The 23,024-nt window shown below is 43.9% G+C and overlaps 1 protein-coding gene across 4 annotated transcripts in view; it reads right to left on the bottom strand.

Moving 5' to 3' along the window:
* Positions 1–23,024, bottom strand: part of LAMA5 (laminin subunit alpha 5) — a 200,949-nt gene that overhangs the window by 15,165 nt on the left and 162,760 nt on the right. For all 4 annotated transcript variants that reach the window (XM_072996767.2, XM_072996763.2, XM_072996765.2 and 1 more), the window contains exons 42-64: positions 22,002–22,115; positions 20,983–21,110; positions 19,825–19,905; positions 19,391–19,605; positions 18,031–18,131; positions 17,059–17,239; positions 15,115–15,258; positions 13,902–14,053; positions 13,099–13,209; positions 12,787–12,898; positions 11,830–12,000; positions 10,609–10,805; positions 9,476–9,592; positions 8,278–8,432; positions 6,854–6,995; positions 5,986–6,088; positions 5,084–5,197; positions 4,247–4,426; positions 3,572–3,714; positions 2,549–2,734; positions 1,902–2,038; positions 1,543–1,696; positions 560–693 (exon numbers count right to left, since the gene is read on the bottom strand). In XM_072996767.2, coding sequence (XP_072852868.2) covers positions 560–693; positions 1,543–1,696; positions 1,902–2,038; positions 2,549–2,734; positions 3,572–3,714; positions 4,247–4,426; positions 5,084–5,197; positions 5,986–6,088; positions 6,854–6,995; positions 8,278–8,432; positions 9,476–9,592; positions 10,609–10,805; positions 11,830–12,000; positions 12,787–12,898; positions 13,099–13,209; positions 13,902–14,053; positions 15,115–15,258; positions 17,059–17,239; positions 18,031–18,131; positions 19,391–19,605; positions 19,825–19,905; positions 20,983–21,110; positions 22,002–22,115 — 3,272 coding nt within the window. The remainder of the gene's footprint in view (positions 1–559; positions 694–1,542; positions 1,697–1,901; positions 2,039–2,548; positions 2,735–3,571; positions 3,715–4,246; positions 4,427–5,083; positions 5,198–5,985; positions 6,089–6,853; positions 6,996–8,277; positions 8,433–9,475; positions 9,593–10,608; positions 10,806–11,829; positions 12,001–12,786; positions 12,899–13,098; positions 13,210–13,901; positions 14,054–15,114; positions 15,259–17,058; positions 17,240–18,030; positions 18,132–19,390; positions 19,606–19,824; positions 19,906–20,982; positions 21,111–22,001; positions 22,116–23,024) is intronic.

The following is a 23,024-nucleotide window of genomic DNA, read 5'->3' as shown; positions in this document are numbered from 1 at the left end:
ACTTGGTAGAAACAGGCCACTTATAAGAATATAACAGTTTGGTTGAAGGCTTCCTAGTCCTGTTCAACACTTCTTTTATACTGTGAGATGGAGCGACTCGATGTCAGGGTGACAGACGTTGCCCCCGTCCTGAGTTAGGCAGAATGGTTGAGGAGGCAATCTCAGGAAATCGGATGCGATGGTCTTGAGGGTGGTAAACCATGGCTGCTGAGGACACAATGGAGCCATCAGGAATGGCATTGGCTCTCAACTGGCGGATCCTGAAAATCGTCCGTAGAACGAGCGGAATGTTATTTAAGCCCTAGAAGATTCTGAAGAGTCCTGTGCAGGTGCATTTTTAACCCATTTGTGTGCATTCACAGAGACCACAATGAAGAACTAGTTGCATGTTTTCAGGTGCCTGATCCAGATATTTCTGCCTCTGCCTTTTCACGTCTAGAAGCCCCTGCCACTTATTCTACCTATCTCATTTCACTGTAATCCAGTAAGGTTTCTAAGCCAACATCTGGCAAAATGAAAAAGGATTAGCAGCTGGAGGAGCCACTGTCACTCAGCTCACCTTGTACAAGGCCTCTCCGCAGCAGTGTCCAGGTGGAAAGTGCTCTGGAAATTATACAGACTCACCACCTCTTCATTAAGCGAATCCATCTCTATGCATCCCCGGTAGTTAGGATAGCGCAGGGGTGTAGGAGGCTGTTAAAAGAAAATAATAGGGCATCTTAGTTCCATGACTGGAAGGGGCAGTCACTGTGTACAGTGATGCCTCACAAGACGAATGCCTCACACAATGAAAAACTCGCAAGATGAAAGCATTTTGCGATTTTTTTTGGTGACTCGCAAGACCAATTTTTCTATGGCCATGCTTCACAAGATGAAATTTTTTGCAATACGACACGACTCGCAGAACGAATTAATTTCATCTTGCGAGGCATCACTGTATTTCAACTTTCTAGATTAGCCTTCCTTCTTAGCCTGGCAGAAAGTAGCTGCGACTCAGCTGCATGAACTTTATAAGGAGTTGCTTCCTACTCCTGTGACTTAACCTTGCCTGATGCTCCAACCCCACCCCATTTTTCCGTCCAGCCTTGTCCATCCGCTTGGAGCACTGCTCTCTGGTTACAGTTCTCCACACCAGGCTTCCTGAAATATGAATTTCTCTGGAAGCCCACCACACAAAGGGGGGGCGGGCAGCTTACTTGCTTCCTTATGCCATACAGATTAGAGCCATGCTATGCGTTATGTTAGGCGATACGGATCTTTGCATATAAGTAAACAGAAACTGACAGCCTCCAGTAGAATCCCCCCCCAGGAGGCTCACTTTCTAAACAAGGATTTCAAAACACAACTATTGAAATGTTCAGTAGAGACAGCCTAGGCTCATGTTAAAATTGTTATGTACCTATGAAGCATTCCTCGTTTGTGATTTTAAAAGGTTATATTGGGGGGTGGGGGATCTGGCCTGCCTAACCCCAACCACAATCCTGCTGCATCCAGGTGTCGTTCCCAAGTCATCTGCAATCAGCGTGCCCAAGGCCATCTCACCGTGAAGCCAGAGGGGTAGCCGCCCACATAGAAGACCACGTTGTGAGGCTTAAAATTGAAAAGCCCATGCTCTCCTGTAGCAACACTATCTCCTTTTGTTTCATGCAAGGTTTGCTTTTCCACGGTGACGGACATGTGTCCATATTGCAAGATCCTACAGGCAACAAAGAGAAAGGATGGATTACACCCTATAAAGAAGGGAGGCCCAGTCGTTTCACGATTACAGTCAGACAGAGGCCAAATTCAACCTGCAACTTGACCCGAATACAGTCGTGGCGAGAATCCAACAAGCAACTTCACACCCTTTAAGGAATAGTAATTTTGAAGGTGCTCCCCTCTTTTTTTCTTTCTTTCCATACCTGTTAATGCTGATTGCTGCAAACTGTTCTCCAATCTCTTCATCAACAGTTAAATATGTTGGCTCCTCAGGCCCTAGTTTATAGATCCACTGCACTTTGCGGTCTTTCAAAACAATGCCCATGTAGTCGCCGGCAGCCTGCGTAGATACACCGAACACAAGTACACATTGATGGGGAGTTTCAAACATCTTTCCCGAGGCCATAATTTTTTATTCTGAAGACAGCTATGGAATTCTGTGCTAAGTAGAGCATGCTATCTGCCTTAGGGATGTCTACATAATAGGACCACCACAATAACATTTCCAGGGTAGCTCTGTGCTGCTATTGCCTGTTTTTGTTTTTAGCATTTATTATGGCACAATATTTTTCTAATAATAATCTTCCACAGAACACTGGCAGAACACCATTACCAAGGCTATACTGAATAGCGCAACATTAGCGTGATAAAACAATGTGGTAAGACTACATTCCCTCACCGTGATGGTTTTACAGATGGCAACTGTAGACTAGAAGGTGAGGGAAAGGGGGTTGGACTTGGTGGCCTTTATAGGCCCTTTCCAACTTCACTATCTTATGATTCTATGAAAGCTGTGGTATGCTTTCCCCAGCACCTACAATATTCCTCCCATAAGAAGATAGGTACGTACGTCTTTGTGTCCCAGATACAAGACAAAGCGCCCCATGTCATCTCCATTTTGACGTTTCTGTCTTACTCTGGGCTCCGGGTTCTGGATATAGAATTTGAGGGAGGTGTAGGCAGCCAGATCTTTGAGATTGCTGGGAGTCCGGACTTGCACACCTGAAGTCCCATTGAACTTCACAGGAACTTTTATCTAGGGGTCAAGAAACCAAACCAAGAGAGACTGACATATCACCCGTGGCTCTTTAAAATCCATCCCCAATACAACACAACCTTGCCTTTGGAAAAGGAGTAGCGAAAGGCAGACTCCAACATAAAGGCAAGAGTCATCCTTATTCTCTCTTTATCCAGCCTCCCTATAAACACCTTCACGGAACACCTCCTCAGATACATGTTCCCAATGTGCCATTTTGAAAGGTATGAAGCTTCCTCTAGTAGGTCAGTGCTCAGGGAGTCTGCTGTAACCTAACCTTTATTGGTTTTTTAAATTATTAGCAAGCTCAAACATGTTTATGAGTAATCTGGCCTTGCTCACCAGATTTTTTCTAATCATGTTCAAACCCACCCATAAGCGAAAACATACGTTACAGGGAAAAAAATAACCTGTCATGGAAATCCTACCCCTTACTCATAACTTTCTGTATGGTTGCTTTGAAGTACTCAAGTACTGGGTAAAAGGTGAAAAGCTGCTGCTCAGACTAGGTGGTTTCTGATCCAACAGTGGATCTGTGCACAAGCAAACATACGTTGCAGGAAAAAAAATAATCTGTCATGGAAATCCTACCCCCTTACTCATAACTTTCTGTATGGTTGCTTTCAAGTACTCAAGTACTGGGTAAAAGGTGAGAAGCTGCTGCTCAGACTAGGTGGTTTCTGATCCAACAGTGGATCTGGGCACAATCAAATTTCTCCTCCTGAAGATTCATATGGTTGACATGGAACATGATGAAAAGGCTTGCTTTTGAGTCCTTCACTAACTAGCTGAGCCCCATACTGGTCAGTTGCTGCTCTTTACTCTCTGCATTCATACCTTACTGACAGCACTGCGGGCCAACGATATTAGCTGGCGCACCCGCAGAATATTGTCCGAAACAGTGGCGTTGTGACTCCTCCTGTTCTCCAGACTGCTGAGCTTTCCCAGAAGCAGTGGGAGGGTGCTTTCAAGGTTTGATACTGGAGGGCAGAAATTCATCATGGGAGAGGAGAAGAAAAAAGACAAGTTACCAGAAAGGTACATTGTTAACTATAGAAAAGACAAGTAGAGATCAAAGGAGGAGATGAATTCCAGGAAAAACATCAACAGCCAAAAGGTATGAATATCATGCTGCCAGGTGTCTTTCAAATGCCCTCGCTCACCAGGCAGTGTGAACTGGCTGCCTCAGGCTGGGTAAGGCAAGGGGTTGAAATCTGCTCCACTGTCTTTCCAACATCAGCCTCTGAAAGCGTTTCATACCTCAGAAGAGGGTTTTTATAACAACACAAGGATCATATTCGAAGAAATCCCAAGGGGGTGGCATGTAGCAATAACCCCTTTGCTCTTCTGCGCATCTCGAGTTTCTCATACTGGCCCTCCTTGACAAAGAAGCGCAGAGCCGCAGAAACAGGTTAAAAGGGACTTCTATTGGAGCTTACCTGTTCGCAAAGGTTATGACTTTCCCCCTGAGAAATGCTTTATACACCTGACCATGGGAGCAACGTACTGTACCTGTGTTCTTGGCATCTTGAACAGCTTGATTCACATCTTCACTTTCGAGATCTCCGTATTGTTTTTTCCACTCATCCAGATTTTTTTTCATGTCGCTCAGTCGTCCTTCCATCCTGACCACGGTCGCGTTGGCCTCTGCAGCTGCATCTTTGGCTTTTTGGATTGCCTCTGCTGTACCATCTCACAAAAGTAAGGAAGCACGTGGTAAACAGAAACATAGAAGACAACAAAAGCAAAGACAACAAAAGCAAGGCACTGTGAAATGCATGGCCATGACCTATTCCCCGCCCCCCCCGCAAATCCACAGACTTTAGGAATTAAATTCAACTAAGAAGAGCAAATATATGAATTGAGAAATATCCTACGGAAATTTAGAAGAAAATGTTGCTCCAGAAGAGAATGCATGAAGTCGTCCCTGTAATGCAAACTTGCACGGGCGCTACAATCATCATTCAACTATCACCCTGGAAGAATTTCATGCATTACCAAACTTGTGTCAAAAGGACACAGACAAAGGGTCTTGACTCAAAGCAGTGTTTATGCACGTGGTAGTGAAGCTTACATGGAGTTCTTGCAAATGATTCATTACTTTCAGTCTACAACCCTCTCATATTTCCCCACGACTCCTTCATGAGAGATCAGTTAAGTGAGGAAAGATGCAACAGCTGCTAGGATGCTTCTGTCTGGAGGCATCCATGGATTGGCTGACATGGACGTAACAATCGGTGTTAACAATGAAAGAGGCCACAGTGGGCTAGATGATCCAGAATGTCAGGGCAACATTCCAGAGAGGTGTTCCTTTCTAGAATGTGCAAAGGAAGTGTAATTTGGACATACCTTGGACCTTGTCCAATGTGCTCTTCACCGACTGTAGTTGGTTTACAAGCCGGTCTTTCTTTTGTTGGATGCCAGCCAGTCGGTTCTTGGCTGCCTGCAGTGCTGCCTTGATTTCTTGGGAGTGAAATACGCAAGATACAGGGTTACATATGGATAAAACCGGATTACCAGAATAAAATCTCCATCATCATATTGTGGAAGAGGTCTGGTGCTGGGAATATTCAATAATGGACTAAGAGACACAGAGATCCTGTCCTACAACCCCTTATGAAGATGTGCCAATCTCACCCCACTTCTCTCCCACATTTCTCCTTAGCCACGAGGGAAAGCAAAGCAAAGTGTGCCCCTGTGTCTATACACAGGCCACCCCCAAGGCTGTTTTTGTGGCCCTCGTCTCCTGAAATCCTCCCCTGGCAAAAACCAGCCTGTGATCTCCTGGGATCCTCCAGGAGCTGTGATTCACTTTTTAGATAAGTTATGGAAGCCAGCACCTCACCCACACCAATTCTGACATTTTTTAAAAAATGGCTGTTTTTGAAAAATGGAAGTGGAAGTGGACAGTGTTATTGTTTTGGGGTTTTGCTGGTTTTGGCCATCCGTCCTCTTCCCAGGGGATCCCATAGGGAGAAAAGTGGCCCTCAAACTTATTAAAGTTTGCCACGGAAACAGGTTGAAAGGGACTTCCATTAGAGCTGACATGTTCACAAAGAGGAATGTCCTTTCAGAGCAGAGAAAATGGGAGTCTATTGACGTAGCATCGTTCCTGGGGGTGTGTGGAAGTGGAAACTGAAGAACTTGATAATGCAGAAAGTGTGTGAACAGGATTGTGTGAGTCCCCTCAGGGAATTTCCTTTGCAAGGTTTATGTTGGTCAGTAGAGAGTGCTGTTGGTCTCTTTCTTACCTCCGCTGAGCTTCTTCTGTTCCTTCTTCACAGCTTCTTCTAAGGCAATGCTCTTGTTCTTCATCTCTTCTGACCTGGTTCCAAGATCATCCAGGATGACATTCTGAAAACACAGAAGAGACCTTGCCCACTAAGTGTCCCATCTTGAATCCCATATGGCTTACATCTGGGTTCCAAACTTTGAGAGTCATCTCCTGACTTCTCTCTCTTCCTATCTCCACCTTCTCTATTTCCACACCCATTTCGCAGAGCGGCCAGGGTCCCCACCTTCTAGAGCTACATTCGCGTAAATAAACTCTAGCCAATGTTGCTAAACCTTAACTGAATCCAAGTGTGCCAAATGTAAAGGATCGGCTGGACCAAATTTGAAGGGGCAAATGCAATTTCCTTCACAGTCAATCCATCCTGGTTGGGTCAGGTGTATTCAAAGGGTTCCAAGTAGGTGGGAGGGCAGATGAAGCCAGGCGTGTGATAGCGGCTACCATCGCCACATTAGCAAGGGACTATCACCTGTTGTGTCCTTTCTCTTTTTATCTTCCAGGCTAGTTCTTGTAATGAGAACGACCTGTCTGCAAGACAACTGGGGGGAAGTAGGCAAAGCACATGGATAGGAAGCCAGTTTTCCCTGACTGCCACAACAAATATGTGATAAACGTTCAACCATGGTTAAGCATTAAAACTGGGATAGAGAAGTCAATATCCAGAGATGAGAAATATTACTTTTTGGGACCACAGCTTCCAGAAATCTTAAACCAGCCATGACGAATAATCTCCCCCTTGCTCTGGCAGCACGGCACTCCCAGAATGGCAGCTATAGTAGCTCCAGCCCCAGTTTTAAATGACTGCTATGGGGGGAAAGGACTGATACCATCAAAGCTTCGCTGGCAGCACGATGAGCTTCATTGGCTGCGCTTTCTGCACTCTTGACCGCCTCGATTATGCTGGCATAGGCGTTGGAGGCATTGATGGCTCGCTGAATAAATCCATCTTGATTCGTGCCATGGATGATGCTGTTTTCAGAAGACAGAGAGATAAACAGAAGAGACGTTTGCCAGGAGCCCCGCTGCGGCCCAGCTGCCAAGTGAAAGCTGAAGAGAATTCATGAGGCACGGTGTCTTGGGAGCCTTTCACCGGTTTTAACCAGAGGGCAGCTTGTTGAAGAGCCTGTCAGGTTTCTCACACCAGGAAGCCATCATCAAAATGGCAAGCTGAGGAGGTTCCTACGTATCATTACCAATCTCTTAGCTTGCTGTGCCTTTGGAGAATGAACAGCTTGGACGCTGGGAATGGATACAGAAGGAGGTTCTGAAATCTCCCATGGAGATGTTTTCAGATCTTCTAAGTTGGCACCTCAACAAAGATTGCAAAAGAACATAGCCCTGAAATACAGAACCTAGAAACTACTATGATCATCTGTTTCATCTCTCTGTGGCTTTTATTATTATTATCCAGCTTTTTAAGAAGAAAAAAATACCCTTATCTTTCCAGAGTGCTCAGATGATTTATTCCAAACATCCACAGAGGTTCACTGATTCACAGAAGCCACGAAGAAGAACAGGGACTGGTAAACCAGTTCTGAATACTTTATATCTAGAAAACCCTGGAAAGGGTCACTATAGGTCAGAATTGTTTTGACAGCACATAATTACAGTCCCCATCCCTACCGCATGGGGTAGCTACAGAAGCAGTCAGAGTTGCACCTCCCAATGCAAATTAGAATTAGAAACATCTAGGCCAACCCTATAGCTGGGCATGGATCCTCTGGCTCAGACTTGCAGTTCATGACTGAGATGTCACAACTCTTGGCCTGTGCAGTGCTTTCTTATAAGAAAAAAAAGGACTCTGTACACTGAAAAATGAGGGTGCAGCATTGAGTCCAAGAAGCTGAGCATCTACTGGATACAGAAATGCAAGATTCTCGCACTAACAATTCTATTTTTCCCTATCACTTTTAATGTTTACATGAAACTGGATTCACAAGAGCAACTGAATGCATACGTCCTGTACCCACCCCTTTGTCTTCCACATCAAAAACTGTTCCAAGAGATCCAGGAAAATGCAAACTCAGTTATTTTCTGGATTGCCTTTTGTTTTTAAAGACTATGCGCATAAAGCCAAACTGTTTTTAGACAAGGGCATGATGCTGTATTCTCATAAAATGCAATGGAAATCTTGATAATCCGAACAAGGTTCTGCAAGCTCTGTATTACCAACAGAATCCCGGGACTCAAGCCCCAGCCTTGGCCAGCAGAAAGAGAGCTCAAGGCACAGGAACAAAACAGGGATAATCACCTGGACAGATTTCTTGCCAGTTCATCTAGGAGCCTGGCGTGCTCTTCAGCCTCCTCCACGACGGGGATCTTGCTGCTGGCCAGAGCATACTCCTTTGCCTTCTCTGACAGAGGGTATCTGGCTCCGTCCAGCTGGGCTGCTAACTTCTCTGATTCCTGCAAGACACAGCAGGGAATATTGGGCAGCATTCACCAGCCCTGCTTCTTTGGTCCCCCACCCCCTGGCTGCAGATAATAATCTCAGCAAGACGGGTAAGGGGGGAAAGTATCCAAACACCTGAGGTCTTAATACAATAATCACAACCATCATTCAAACCGATGTACTGTTGTAGTCATCACGAGGGCATTGTCAGAAAATAATTCTGTATCTATGTTTTCTTGTTCCCTCCTGTCCCCCAAAGCATTGTTTTATCTTTTGAAAAGTGTTCTCCGTGTAACATCTAACAACCAATTGAAGATACACATTGCACACACTTACTGTCTGTTTGATATCTAGAAAGCTCAGATGCAAACACAAAAAACACTTTACTGAACTTTAAGCAGCATGCTTTGCTTTGAACTCTGTTTGAACTGAAGGATTGCTTAAGAAGGCGTAAGGTTGCACAGGATTTTACTACCTGTGTATTAAGTCACACTCCAAGGGGGGAGGAATGCAGTAGTTAAGAACAGTTGGCTCAGATTGCCAAGATGAACAACATCACTAGAGATGGGGGTATTCGTATACGAATATCCTCGCACAGGTAGAAATAACAATTTCAACACTGCCGCCAGCTCTACAGAGCCCTCCTACTGCGCTGTTCTCCCCAATGGATTAGCCACTCTCCATCCTAGCAGAGAGGCTTGTCATCCTGCCTCCTGCCAGGACTGGGTAATAGATTGTGGACAATGGCGCCAATGGCAGTGGTGAAACTGTGAGTGGAAACCCTCGTTATGTCCACCTATATGGGGATATTTGTATTCGTATACGAATACCCCCATCTCTAAACATCACCTTGGAGCTAGAAGTCTGCTTTTCGGCCAGGTCACATTTTTACCCAGCCTCTCTTTCTTTACACACTGTTCATGTGATAATTGCTGCTAAACCCTGGTTCCCACCATACAAGTGGCACCTCCTAGACTTACATGCGTCACCACCCCTCCATCACCAAACACCTGGATCCTTCCGAAATCATGGGAAACTTTAGTTTTATATCACTTACCTCTTTGGCATTTTCTATTATCTGCAAAAAATCTGAGACTTGGGCTAGAGAGTCCTCCGCCATTTGCAAGGTGTTCTGGATCACTTCGTATTGTTCCTGCAGCTCCTTCCTTTTTTGCTGTTAGATATCAAATAGCCATAACATGAACTTAGGCAGCACAACCTAACAATCTATCATCTTGCACTTCTCAACATTCATCATCATTTCCATCAAGTAATCACCCTGTGGTTTCTGGCTGCAGGACCAGACCAGCCTTCAGATATATTTTATTAATCCTGTATTTTAAACTGACATGTGATCTAGGTCACCTTTCCTCGAATGTGACACTCTGCCACAGCACCCGTAAGGCTCTCGCTGTGCCCCAATCCACAGGTGTTCCTCTGGACTTCCTCACCCAAGTAAGCAGTGATCCTTCTGTATGAGAGGCACTTGGCTTGCATCCAGAGCAAGGTGGTGGTCACCTTAGATCTCCAAGCTGCACTGCCCAAAGCCATCAGACTGTTCACTACTTGATCCTGGAGAGTTTAGCCAGGGGAGCAGGTCTATGCCCTGTTCCTCTTCTAAGCCATAGGAACAGCAGGGAGATGTGTTGTGAAAAAAAAGGTATCTGCTTGAATGCAAGAGGAAAAAAGATCATAGACTGCATTATTGGCGATGATGGAGCTGTGTGCTGCTTATATACCATCCCATAGTGCTTAAAAGTACTCTCTGGGTGGTTTACAATTTAAATATGCAGGCTGCACATTGCCCGCCCACTCAACAAGATGGGTACTCAATTTACCAAACCTGGAAGGATGGAAGGCTGAGTGAACCTCGAGCTGGCTACCTGGGATTGAACCCTGGGTCATGAGCAGAATTTTGGGTGCAGTACTGCAGTTTAACCACTGTGCTTAACCCATCTGCATTTGAAGCTGCAGCACTGATTGGAAGATGTTGGATTGATGGGTAGATCTGGCCTGAGGGCTGCTAGACAGCCACCAAACATGAGGCAGTGAGAACAGGCATGGCAACATGTCTTGAATATAGTCTACATGCCAGACATGCTGTGCCTACAGTCAAAACATGAGAACAGTTTAGCTGCTGAATGACACAGAATTCCCTCTAGCACAGCAGCGCAAGCTCTCCTCTTGTACCTGGGTTTCTTCCAGGTGATTACGATTTAGGCTGTTGAGGTCCTCTGCCTGACGGGTCTTATTCACAGCTTCGTTCATGGCATCCCTCAGGTCCATCAGCTCCGAACTGTACTGATCCAACTGATCGTTGATCTGATTCACAAGCTCTTGATTGGACTCCAATTTGCTGTAAAGTTCCATCTTCACACGGTCCAGCACTAGCAGAATGACAGTACAGTACAGGATATTTACTGATCAGAGGCACAAGTAATCTGTGCCGGTGTGTTCAGGATCTGCAACTCTTATGCTACTGGAAGCCGAGCGAACGACAGAGTAGGCACCTGACACTGACCTTTTGGAATGAGAAACCCACCCATCTTGAACCAGAGGCTACCTTCTGTTTCACTTACGCAGCAGGGGAAAAAGAAAGACATAACCAGGCCAGTTGCTGTGTAATTTCTAGTCATAGCAAAAACAAGGAAGTGTATTGTGGCACCTTAAAAATTAACAAGTTTTATCTGGCATAATCTTCCAGCCCACTTCTTCAGACAAGGAACACACAGTTTTTGAAATGTGATTTAAGAACACGGTTAATTCATTATTACTTCTCCTCTTCCTTTCATTATAGGAAAGTGGGTCATGGTTTAGTGGGGAATGCACCAGTGTTCTCATTAGGACATTTTTCTCTGCTTCCAACATCAACCTAATTAAGCTAAAATGTGTCAAAAGCCTCAGCAACATGAGTGCTGCACCTTGAATACCTCCAAACAGTAAGAATGCATATATGTATTAACAAGATCGAAGACTTGCCCCAATATTGGGCATGCCCACAAGAAATCAGAATGCTGGTGCCGTAGTTTTTTGTTGATATTGATAAAGATTGGCGGCCATAAATTTGAAGGAAAAACTGTAATTGCAAAGTGGGAACTGTAATCTGAGAAAATTATAACCAGTTCTGAGTCATTCTCGGCCAGTGTTTAAACATTTTATTTTTCTGGACTACATCTCCAAGAATCGTCACCCACCCATATGTGGGGCAAAAGAAACAAACCTTTGATCTTGGCATAGACAAGATAGAAATCTTAACAGATAAGGGGACTACAGGTGGTTCTGCCTCACTCCAGAACACCAGGTTGCGCGAAGCCTAGTGGCCAAAATCTGTTGAAGAAAAACGTCCTTGGCAAGGTACACTTCCACTTCTCTGCCCATTTACTCCTCGTCTCCTACCTCTCTTTTACTCACATTTCTGAGCTTCATTGTGCTCTTCAACAGCCGTTGCTCTTTGGAAACTGAAATCCATGGCCTTCATATGCCTTAGCATTGCATCTACCTCGGCCATCTTCTGCCGGAACTCCTCTGTGGAGGTGGCACTAGCATTTGCAGCAACAAAGGTGTCCATCTGGCACACAAGATCTATACAAAAAGACACACAATTTTTCTTTTCTCATATCCCTGTGCTCAACCGTTTCCCCAGTGCTGTTTAACATCTATGGAAGGCCACTGGGAGAGGCCATTGGGGGATTTGAAGCTTTGGGTCATCCATATGTAGATGATACCCAGTGCTCTCTCTCTCTCTCTCTCTCTCTCTCTTTGGCTACTGGTCTGCTTCTTTGCTAGGTTCAAGTTTCTGGTTCTAACATATAAAGACATAAACGCTTTGCAACCTCATTAATTGTTTGAACATCTTCCATCTAGTTCAGCTGCCCGTCTGACCTGGTCCTCGCAGACCTCACGCCTGCAGGTGTTGACACTTTTGAGAAGCCCAGAAAATGTCAACTAGAAACTAGGCTTTCCTAGCAGTAGTGCCCCACTTGCAGAAATGCTCTCCTGCAGGAGTTAAGAGCAGGTGCCCTCCCTCTGCTTCTTTAAAAAACTTCTAAAAACTGAGCTGTTAAGGGAAGCTTTTGTGGAGATTCTCCCCAATTAATTGGGACAGCAGAAGAAGGAGGAGAGGAATATTGCATTGTATGCTCTGAAATCTTTATTTTGCCACCATCTTGCCTATTTGTGGGATAGTCTAGCACTTTAGAGGGATTTCATAATTATTTTTCTTTGCTTTGCTGTATACCGCCCAGAGTAGCAATTTGCTGGATGGGAAGTATATAAACTGAATAAGAAATAAAATAAACAATAAATTCTAGTCTTTGGTGTTTTCTTCCCAAGGGAAGACGACTTCAAAGCCACAGATTGAGATCTCACCATTAATTTTGTTCCAAATTTTAGTGATTTCCTGAACAAGATTCTCAGCGTGCTGGTAGCTCTCTTCTGTGCTATTAGTTATATGGTCAGCTTTTCTGTGGGTCATTGTTGCCTAAAATACACAAAAGATTGTTATTTTAGTGGACATGTAAAGAGACCCAAGGCGTTGGGTAGTTTTCAAGGAGACCAGGGAGCTAACTGCAGGTCTTAGTATCCTCCGCTAAAAAGCAATGGACATTTATAAGTTTGAGACGCTTCTTTTCTGAATGACACAACTGAACTGGCTCAAGGAAGAGCATGGAGAAACGCTACCTTGTGCTGAAGGGCATTCAAATCCTGAATAAAGTCTGTGTTCTCTTCTTCTAGCTCGCCAGCCTGTTCCCTGGCCCTATTTATGGATCTCTGATATTCACGCATGTGGTTCTGAAAAAAAGGAAAAAAAAGTGAGATGCAATGCCTAGATGCCCAATATTCTAGAGCAGTGGTTCTTAACATGGGCGATAATGCCCCCCAGGGGGCGATTTCATTCTTCAGGGGGGCAGTAGAACGAAAAGGGGCGGTGTGGGGGCGCTGGAGCAGAAGGGGGGCAGTAGGGGGGCGCTGGAGCAAGCCAAACCTGTTAAGATGGCTGCAGCCTTTTTACAGTGTGGATGAATATATATTTTCCTCCTATCTTAATTTAGTTTCAGAGTTTTTGTCTTGAAATTTTTAGTTCCTGCATTGCGGTTTGTTTTTATGCCCTTTTTATATTTCTTTTTGCATCTTAAAATTCGCTTTCAACTAAATCATTAAATGTTACTTTTTGGGAGCATTTCATTTTCTTGGAATTGAATTTTGTTTTCAGCGGTCATTGGATTTAAGTGTCTTAAATAAATAAATAAATAAATAAATAAATAAATAAATAAATAAATAAATAAATAAATAAATAAATAAATAAATAAATAAATAAATAAACAAACAAACAAACAAACAAATAAATAAATAAGATATCATCACCATGGGGAGGGGGGCGATCATAATTTCTTCAATGGCTCAAGGGGGCGTTTCTTTCAAAAAGGTTAAGAACCACTGTTCTAGAGAAAAGCTAGAAGAATGTGTTGGACAGTTCCACGTACTGTGATGGCTTGCATAGAACCATTGATGCTATGAAGACGGGCCCATGCTATGGAAGTGGCATTGAGACTTGTCAACTGGTGCCTGAGTGCAGGAAAGGAGCTTTCAATCTTCTGAAGATCTTCCAGCAGAAGCAAGACACAGCTGTCACAAGCTGTTTGTGAGATACAAAAGTGAGTCCTTAAGTAACATCTATAAAGAAGCCACCAGTCTATTCTAGACTGAAGTCAGGGAGAATTATAACCAAAAGAGAATTCTATTTCAGCTACCCCAAATAGTCAAGGAGGACCATAATATAATTATACCATGAAAGCTAACCTTGACCTACATATATTTCCCAATCATTTTATCTCAAGGGTCAAACAAGAATCTAGGTTATTCAGAACAGTGGAAACATACAGTGATCAATAATAATCATGGGCTTAACCAAACATACAGTTCAAGACATTGGTCCAGCATGATGATGAGGACGAGGATGATGCTATTGATGTGTATGATTCAAGCAGATTTGCAACTGTCAATAATCATAGCAAGGTACCAGCATTTCTACTATTTGTTAGATATTGCCCAAAATCTGGTTGGGTGGGTTCTGCCAGCACAACAGGAATTATGTCATTGTCAAGCAACAGACTGCCACCAATTAAAAACATCCTTTTTCAGTTTCATGAGTCATGTGACTTTATTTCATTAGATGCAAGACGGGTGCACCACAAAGCTGAAAACAAAGTCTTTAATCAGCAACAACCTGCCACTTACTATGATTTCATCTTGCTGTGCAGGTGAAGCTGAGGTACAACAAGGTTTTAGCCATTATTAAAATGATCTCTACTTTCCTGCTCGAAAAACTATCCCAAAGAAAAATCTGACCAAAGCTAAATTTAGATGAATATCAATCAATCAATCAATCAATCAATCAATCAATCAATCAATCAATCAATCAATCAATCAGTGAATCAGTCAATCTATCTATCTATCTATCTATCTATCTATCTATCTATCTATCTATCTATCTATCTATCTATCTATCTATCTATCTATCTATCTATCTATCTATCTATCTATCTATCTATCTATCTATTATGGTGGGAGGCAATGAAGAGATGGGACTATTACAAGAGCAGTAAAATCTTCATTGGATGTGTGAATGTGGCAAGAGATGAGAGGAAGGAATTTGGAATAGGGGACGGAAGGGACTAAAGAAAAAGACTAACTAACCTTCACATCTCATGTTGTCCGGGCCATCAACCACGGGGATCTCATGCTTCTTTATACAGGTGTCACACTGCTTCCCCGTCAGGCCATTAGAGCAAGCACATTCTCCAGTCCGCGGGTTACAGGAACCTCCTTTGCACTGACATTCTGTCAAAGAAACAGTGCTGAAATCCTGTTGCACGGCTCAGCATCCATAACTTGAAGTCACACAAGCAACAGGGAAAATTGCACTGAAGCAGAAGCGATACTCACAAAGGAGTTCCACAGGCTTGTTGTATGACTGCCATGCCATCAATTGTGCAATCAATCATTTCTCAGCAGCCTCAACAAATTGCCGAATCAATCTCTATTGGTTCGCCTTCTGACAAGGACGGAATCCCCTCTCATCATCCCTGCTCCCAATCACCAGAATGGGATGACAGAGTCGATCAATTAACATATTCTCCTCCCAGTCCTCCACACTCTGTTCTTTCGAGCAACCCTTTGTAGTTAAGCAACAGTGAAGTTACTGTCATCTCATTCCGGTGACTGGGAGCAGGACTGATGAAAGGGAATTCCGTCGTTGTCAGAAGGTGAACCAACAGAGACTGATTTGGCAGTTTGTTGAGGCTGCTGAGAAATGACTGCAGCTCTAGAACCGAAGAGGCTTCTGTGGACATTTGACGTTTAGTGGAGGGCTTTGATATCAAGGATATTGGTATTGAGTGCTTCGATTTATGGGATTTTGAAGTTTTAGATGAAGTGGATGGAGCGTCGGAGTGGGATGGTGTGGCCGATGGATGTTGTTCGGAGGCTTCAGAAAGAACCTTTTCCATTGCTTTGGTTTGTGAGGTGGCCTTACAAGGAGGTCGGGCCATTTTGGTTGGTTGAAGGGATTGTTCCCAAAGATGGAGTTTTAATGTGGATAAACGAGAATGGAGGAATCCACACTTGAAGTTCTTACAATGCTGGCAGGACGACGTCTGACGCGCCTCTCCCAAGCAAAAAAGACACCTGGCGTGGCCATCGGAGAGTGGTATTTTGTTATCACAGACCACGCAGTGTTTAAAGGGGCCCAAAGGGGCCATGAATAGGAGAAAATAATTTGAGGAGAAAAAACGATGATTGGGGGTGGGGTGCTGTGGCTGGAGGTCGAGCAAAATAGAAAAGAAAAAAATCTCTGATGATAATGAATTTGATCTAAAAGTTTAAAGCAAAAAAGATTGATAACAGGAAGGAATTAAGAATAAATTCATTTTCTCTTTTACTGACAGAAGCAGAACTATGAGGCTCTCAACACGGCAGTTGAAAGAAACTGAAAGGGGAGCCTTGGCGCCAAGGTACTTATACGGGTGGGGAGGGGACTTATTCTAATGTGTGTTTTGCTATCACAAAACTTTCCGATGAGGCTCCACGCGGGCATGGATCACCCAGGGTGTGATTCACAGAGGCCACGAAGAAGAACCAGGACAGTCCTATTCCACTCTAAAGTTACTCTAAAGATCCACATGCACTCTTGAATTCTTAGACAGCGAAGTTATTATCATGAGTGGACTATTTATCTTTATGTGAAAAAAAGAATCTCTTGATTTTGGTTCACAGGGTCATTCCAGGAATACAGAACCGTGGTCACATGGCCGGCATGACTAGACACAGAATGCCACCACCTTCGCACCGAGATGGTAGCTATTTATCTATTTGCATTTTTACATGCTTTCGAACTGCTAGGTTGGCAGGAGCTGGGCCAAGCGACAGGAGCTCACTCCGTTGTGTGGATTCAATCTTACAATGGCTGGTCTTCCAACCTTGCAGTGCAGGCGCTGTGGTTTAACCCACAGAACGTCCCATTCTGGACTGAAAAAAGGAGAACTCTTTCCCTCCCCCATTCAGATTTTTCCTTCTGACCTCAGAAACAAGGGGCTCACTTTTCCACTAGTGGGGGATTAAGAGCACTTCAAAAGAACTCACTTGAGCAGCCATTGGTACTGAGCCCCCAATAGCCGGGGCTGCATTGCTGGCAACGAGAGCCACCCACGCCGGGACTGCAATTACAGTGGCCATTCTGAGCATGGCAATCTCGGCTCACAGCTCCAACATCACAGTCACATCTCTGGCAACCTGAGCATGTTTCATAGCCATAGTGCCCTTCCTGAAAGGGGAAAAGACGCACAGTTAGCTGCCATTTCATAAGTGGAAGGCACAGCAGTATTTGCTTCTTCAGAATTTGCTTTTGTCATGATCTTTGGTTGCAACGGGTTTTGGCGGTAGTCTGAACAAAACGGGTATGTTCACGAGAATGAACATTACCACAGAGATGTTCTGATAATCTTAGTTCAAGGACCCCTATGAGCTTATCCTGTGGCAGCCAGATATCCCAAGTCGTTCCTATTTTTACCACTAACCACATATAAACATTTAATAGTTAGATTCAATGGGTACATACACACACAACCTTCAACAAGCATTCACTACACATCCATCCACTGACAGTTGTATTACATTTCCCTGAGAACAAATGGGACTGCTAAAGTGTTGTGGGGGAGAAGGACAAGTACACCAAGAACAAGATGCTGAGTGCTGCCATTAACACTCAGAAGCAGAAGCAAACTCTGCTCATATATAAACTTCCTCCACCATGATCTATAAAGAGCTAGAAAGCAATTTGCTGGCTAGCTGTGACTGTTGAACAACTGAACATTGCCTCTTGATACCCCTGAATTTCTATTCATCCTGTGAATGTGGTTAGAAATGACCTCTATGTTTACTAGCCTATACTTCTGCAGGCACACAAGCAGTGTAGATGTGCAGACGACAGCTACATGTCTTAACACTCGTATGACTGCCTCAATCTCGAGCAAGCACTCCCCCCCCCCTCAAAAAAACATGATGTTTGTCACAGAGGGAGCTTCCGCGGCTTAGGGAGAGTCCAGCTCATTTTACCTCACAGCGGTCACAATGCCGACCTGTCACTCCAGGTTTACAGTGACACTGGCCAGTCCTGGGATCGCATGACTCAGTCCCACAGGACAGACAGCTGCATTCTACAATTCAAAAAAAAGGAATAAGTATAAGAAGTGACAAGATTAAAATGTTGGAGATTATTCTCGTAGACAGAAGCTCTGAAAAGGAGCATGTCTGGCCTCTAAGAATGTCTTGCATTTCATCCTTAAAGCAAAGATGTATATTTCACATGGACTTCATCAACACCCAATCTACAAGGTTGGAGGTGTAGGGAGGGATGGAGGACAGGAAGGCTTTTGCCCTCTTCCAGCTACGACACAGCAGAAGCCAAGTCATAAAGGCTCTAGGAACAATTTTTTTAAATCTCAGCTGGCCATGATTACAGCTTTAAGAGTGCCTGAGCTTGCTTTTCGCTTACACCTTCTCCATCTTTTTTCCCCTTGCTTACTGTGTATTTCGGCTCTCAGTGTGTGCTCAGACAGTACAATACTACTTATCTTTACGAGTCCTCCTGGGAGGTTTTGTTGTTTTTTTTTTTTTTGTCAAAAAAGCAGGCCAAATAAGTTGCAGAAAGGCAAATCACTTGGGACCCTTTGGTCACATGGAGAGAGACAACAAATACGGATTGTTGCACCGATCAGTCAGTGAAACAAAAGAAAAAAAAATAAGAATTTATGGGAGACTGATTGGCATATAGTATAGCATCCCTGTGTAGAGCTGTCGTATCCAAAACAAGACCCAAGTGTCCACTCTCCAGTAGAAAATGAACAGAAAGAAGAAAAAGAATAACAACAATGGTGTCTTGTTATGAGATGTGGGTTTAGAAGTTATCCCCATTTTCCATGCTTCTATATGTGGAAGTACTTTCGTCTACAATTTATCTCTGGAATTCATGTACAGTGGTGCCTCGCTTAACGATTAGCTCATTAAACCACAAATCCACTTTATGATGAGGTTTTTTCGATCGCAATAGCGATCACAAAACGATCTTTGGTAAGGGAAATTTCGCTTGATGATTATTCTAAAACAGCTGATCTGTGGCTCTAAAATGGCCGCCCGCTGTGCAAAATGGCTCCCCGCCGTGCTTTAGGACGGATTCCTCGCTTTACAGGCACCGAAAAGGGTCGCCCCTATGGAGGATCTTCACTGGACGCTGAGGTATTTAGCCCATTGGAACACATTGAACCGGTTTTCAATGCATTTCAATGGGCTTTTTCATTTCGCTTAATGAGGATTTCGCTTAACAGCGATTTCAATGGAACGAATTATCCTCGTCAAGCGGGGTACTACTGTATGTCTCCTGCCCTGTAGCTAGTTTCTCAACCTAGGGCACACTTACCAGTGCAGTTCTTTGCCACCACTGCATCACCATAAAACCCGGGAGCACACAATTCACACCGGGGCCCTGCTGTATTGTACATGCATCCTGTGCAGAATCCTGTCAGCGAGTCACAGTCACTGAAGAGCATATTAGGATCAGCATTTCCACTGCAGTCACAAGGCCGGCAGAAACTACCAATCACGAGCGGATTTCCATAATATCCCGGAGCACACCTTTGGAAGAAAAATGTACCATTTTGGAAAGCTATAGCAGAGTCATCTGCCCTCCCAATTCTTCCCTCCCTCGATGACTCCCAACAGGTAGTTAGGGATGACTGGATCAGTTAATGGGGAAATGATAGCCCCCTCCTCATCCTGTTCTCCTGTCTTTCTTGCACGATACTGACTAAATTGTTTCAGCCAAAGAAAGCTAGAGGCCCAGTTGTTATTTACCGTTCACATGAAATTCCAGCATAACCGGGTTTGCAGAGGCATTGAACTGTTGAGCCTTTATGGACACATCCCATGGCAAAGCTGAGGAGAAAATGGCAGGAAGAAAAGGAAAAAAAATTAATGGTTGTTGTGGGTTTTTCGGGCTCTTTGGCCATGTTCTGAAGGTTATTCTTCCTAACGTTTCGCCCGTCTCTGTGGCTGGCATCTTCAGAGGACAGCACTCTGTGCTCTGGTGTAGTTGGCTTGGCAGTTCTACATAAAAACTACCTTCAGAACACGGTCAAAGAGCCCGAAAAAACCCACAACAACCATTAGATCCTGGCTGTGAAAGCCTTCGTGAATACAAAAACTTTTTAATGTTTCTTGAGAAGAAATTAATATGAATCATGCACTGTCAAGTCAATTCTGAATTAAGCCAACTCCTTCCAGGGTTCCTAAAGGTAAAGGTAAAGGTTCCCCTTGACAATTTTTGGTCCAGTCGTGTTTGACTCTAGAGGGCGGTGCTTATCCCCGTTTCCAAGCCATAGAGCCAGGGTTTGTCCGAAGACAATCTTCCGTGGTCACATGGCCAGTGCGACTTAGACACGGAATGCTGTTACCTTCCCACCGAAGTGGTCCCTATTGATCTACTTGCATTTACATGCTTTCAAACCGCTAGGTTGGCGGGAGCTGGAACAAGCGATGGGAGCTCACTCCGTCATGTGGATTCGATCTTACGACTGCTTGGTCTTCTGACCCTGCAGCACAGAGGCTTCTGCAGTTTAGCCCGCAGCACCACCATGTCCCTTCCAGGGTTCCTAGGTACGGAATACTCAGAAGCAATTTGCCATTCCCTTTTTCTAGGGGTGCCCTGAAACTGTGCAGGTTGCCTCTTCTGCTGAGACACACAGTGGGAAACAGAACTAGGGCACACTGGTTCCACAGCCAGATAGCTAATTTACTGAGCTATCCAGTCAGCACAGGAAAACGTTAGCAAGATAATCGCTATAATACTAATGGGATCAACAAAGAGACTGGATCTGTATCCCTGTGGATCCCTTTCAAACAATAAATTAAGTGGCATAACTATGAACCGCCAATATAGCCTTCCCAGCACACAGAAGCAGTTGGCTCACTTTGAAGGAAAAACCCAACAACAACTTCACAGAAGAGGCTCACTTGTTTGATGCAACTGAAAGAGGACACGGACATCCCACGCACTGCCGATGTCCTTCGAACGAGGAGTTCCCCACAAAACCACCCTTACATTTCTCACAGTGGTCCCCTTCTGTGTTGTGCTGGCAGTTCTACATGAAAAAAGAAAGAAAACTCGCTTAGCACTTTCAGCAGCTGTTTCCATCATGACCTTTATGAGAACATCTGGCTGTACCTTTAGAGTTCAACTAGACCCTGGGTCCTCAGGGTTCAAGAAGCTTTTTCAACATTGACATGAAGCTGTAGAGTCAATAAAGCCTATGCAGAAAATGTCTGGCAATGGACAGAGAGGCTTGCTTTTCTTTTTTGAAGACAGGAAAGATGGGAGGATGTCAACCATATGGAAAGGTGGAAGAAGTTCGAGTCTACATTATTTCAAAAGCCCCAAGTCATGCAGCAATCCAGTAAGAAAACAGCATCCATGGAAGCATCCATTCTGTCCAGTCGAACCAAAGCTTCCCGCCCAATGAGTTCAACCTCCTCCTCCATCAGCATTACTAAGGAGGCTTATTTTTTGAGCAAGTCTTGAAGATCTAATGATTTTCTGAAGCTCCTCTATGCTATTTAGTCTTTCAGTTATTCTTCATTATCTTGGCATTAGTAAATAAATGCACATGCAGTGCTCAGTAACAAAAAGCACCTATGTAGATTACGTAGATTACTGTATGTGCCTCGTGAATGAATGCACATAAACAAAGAGAACCAGCAGTCCCTTTCCCTCCCTCCAATTCTTTTCCTGTGTCTTTCCTGAACTTGTGGAGTCCAACTCTAAAACTGACTCAAAGTAATAAGCAAAGATGTACAGATAAATTCCCAACATTGGAATTTGTTTGCTAACTAAAGGATTGCTGATTCTTTAATGGTAAAAGTGGAAATGAAGTCTGCAGTGTACTTCAGCATCCAAGCAAATTTAGGACTATGAAGGAACTGGAAGAGGAACATTTTATGCAACTGGAGTATGAGAAGCATACTTGTTTACTTACAATGCATATTCCGGACCCTGGGAGGCACTGATCCGAGTGACCATTGCAATTACATGGAACACATTTTCCTAGGAACAGACCTTTGGTGTCCCTGTAATAGCCTGGAGCACATTCCTAATTGCAAAGAAAAAAAATTAGTCACTGGACGAATATTTGTGGCAAAGATACTAGTGAATCCCTTAAGGGTTTTCCGTTGAACTCCCCAACTCAGTGACTGCCTGAAATCTTTTGAAAAAGTTTTCTTGTTTGGCTCACTGTGAAGAGTAGCTGCCATTTTTCCTTGACTGTGTCACTGGAAAAAAAAACTTGGAATGTTTGCTATGATAATTGTAAATGACAAGTTTTTCCTTTTAAAAGCAAACCACATACAGTAATATGTGCAAAGGTATACTGGTGCAAAAGATTGCAACCACCCATAGTCCTTAGCAGGGCAACAATTTATTTATTTATTTATTTGATTTTTACCCCGCCTATCTGGACTATTCGTCCACTCTAGGCAGCTAAGGTGAAGTCCTATAAATCTGTTTGGTTCACACCAAACTGAGTCTTTCCACTAAACATATACAGAATTGGACCATAAATATTTGCATAGTTAGCACTTGGTTCACTGTATGCTTAATATATTTTGAAGCTCATTAGGAAGCTGCAAATTATGGGAAGAGAGACAGGATCTTATCATATTGTTCTTAACAATACTGTTTTCAGCCCTGTTCCTAACAATCCCTAACATGGAGTTCGCTTTTTTCAAAATGCCTCACACAGAGTTGATGCATTCATAAGAGTACTATCTGTACACATGACCCAATTATGAAAGCCAGCACAGTGGTGAGAGTGCTGGACTAGGACTCAGGAGTTGTTGTTGTATAGTCGTTAAGTCGTGTCCGACTCTTTGTGACCCCACGGACCAGAGCACGCCAGGCCCTCCTGTCTTCCACTGCCTCCCGGAATTGGGTCAAATTCATGTTGGTCGCTTTGATGACACCGTCCAACCAACCACCTTTTTAGCACTCTGTGCAATCCGTG

Source organism: Pogona vitticeps, chromosome 4, assembly GCF_051106095.1.
Source record: "Pogona vitticeps strain Pit_001003342236 chromosome 4, PviZW2.1, whole genome shotgun sequence".
Taxonomy (NCBI): Eukaryota; Metazoa; Chordata; class Lepidosauria; order Squamata; family Agamidae; genus Pogona; species Pogona vitticeps.
The sequence above is the reverse complement of the archived record's forward strand: the minus strand, read 5'-3'. Positions and strand labels throughout refer to the sequence as shown.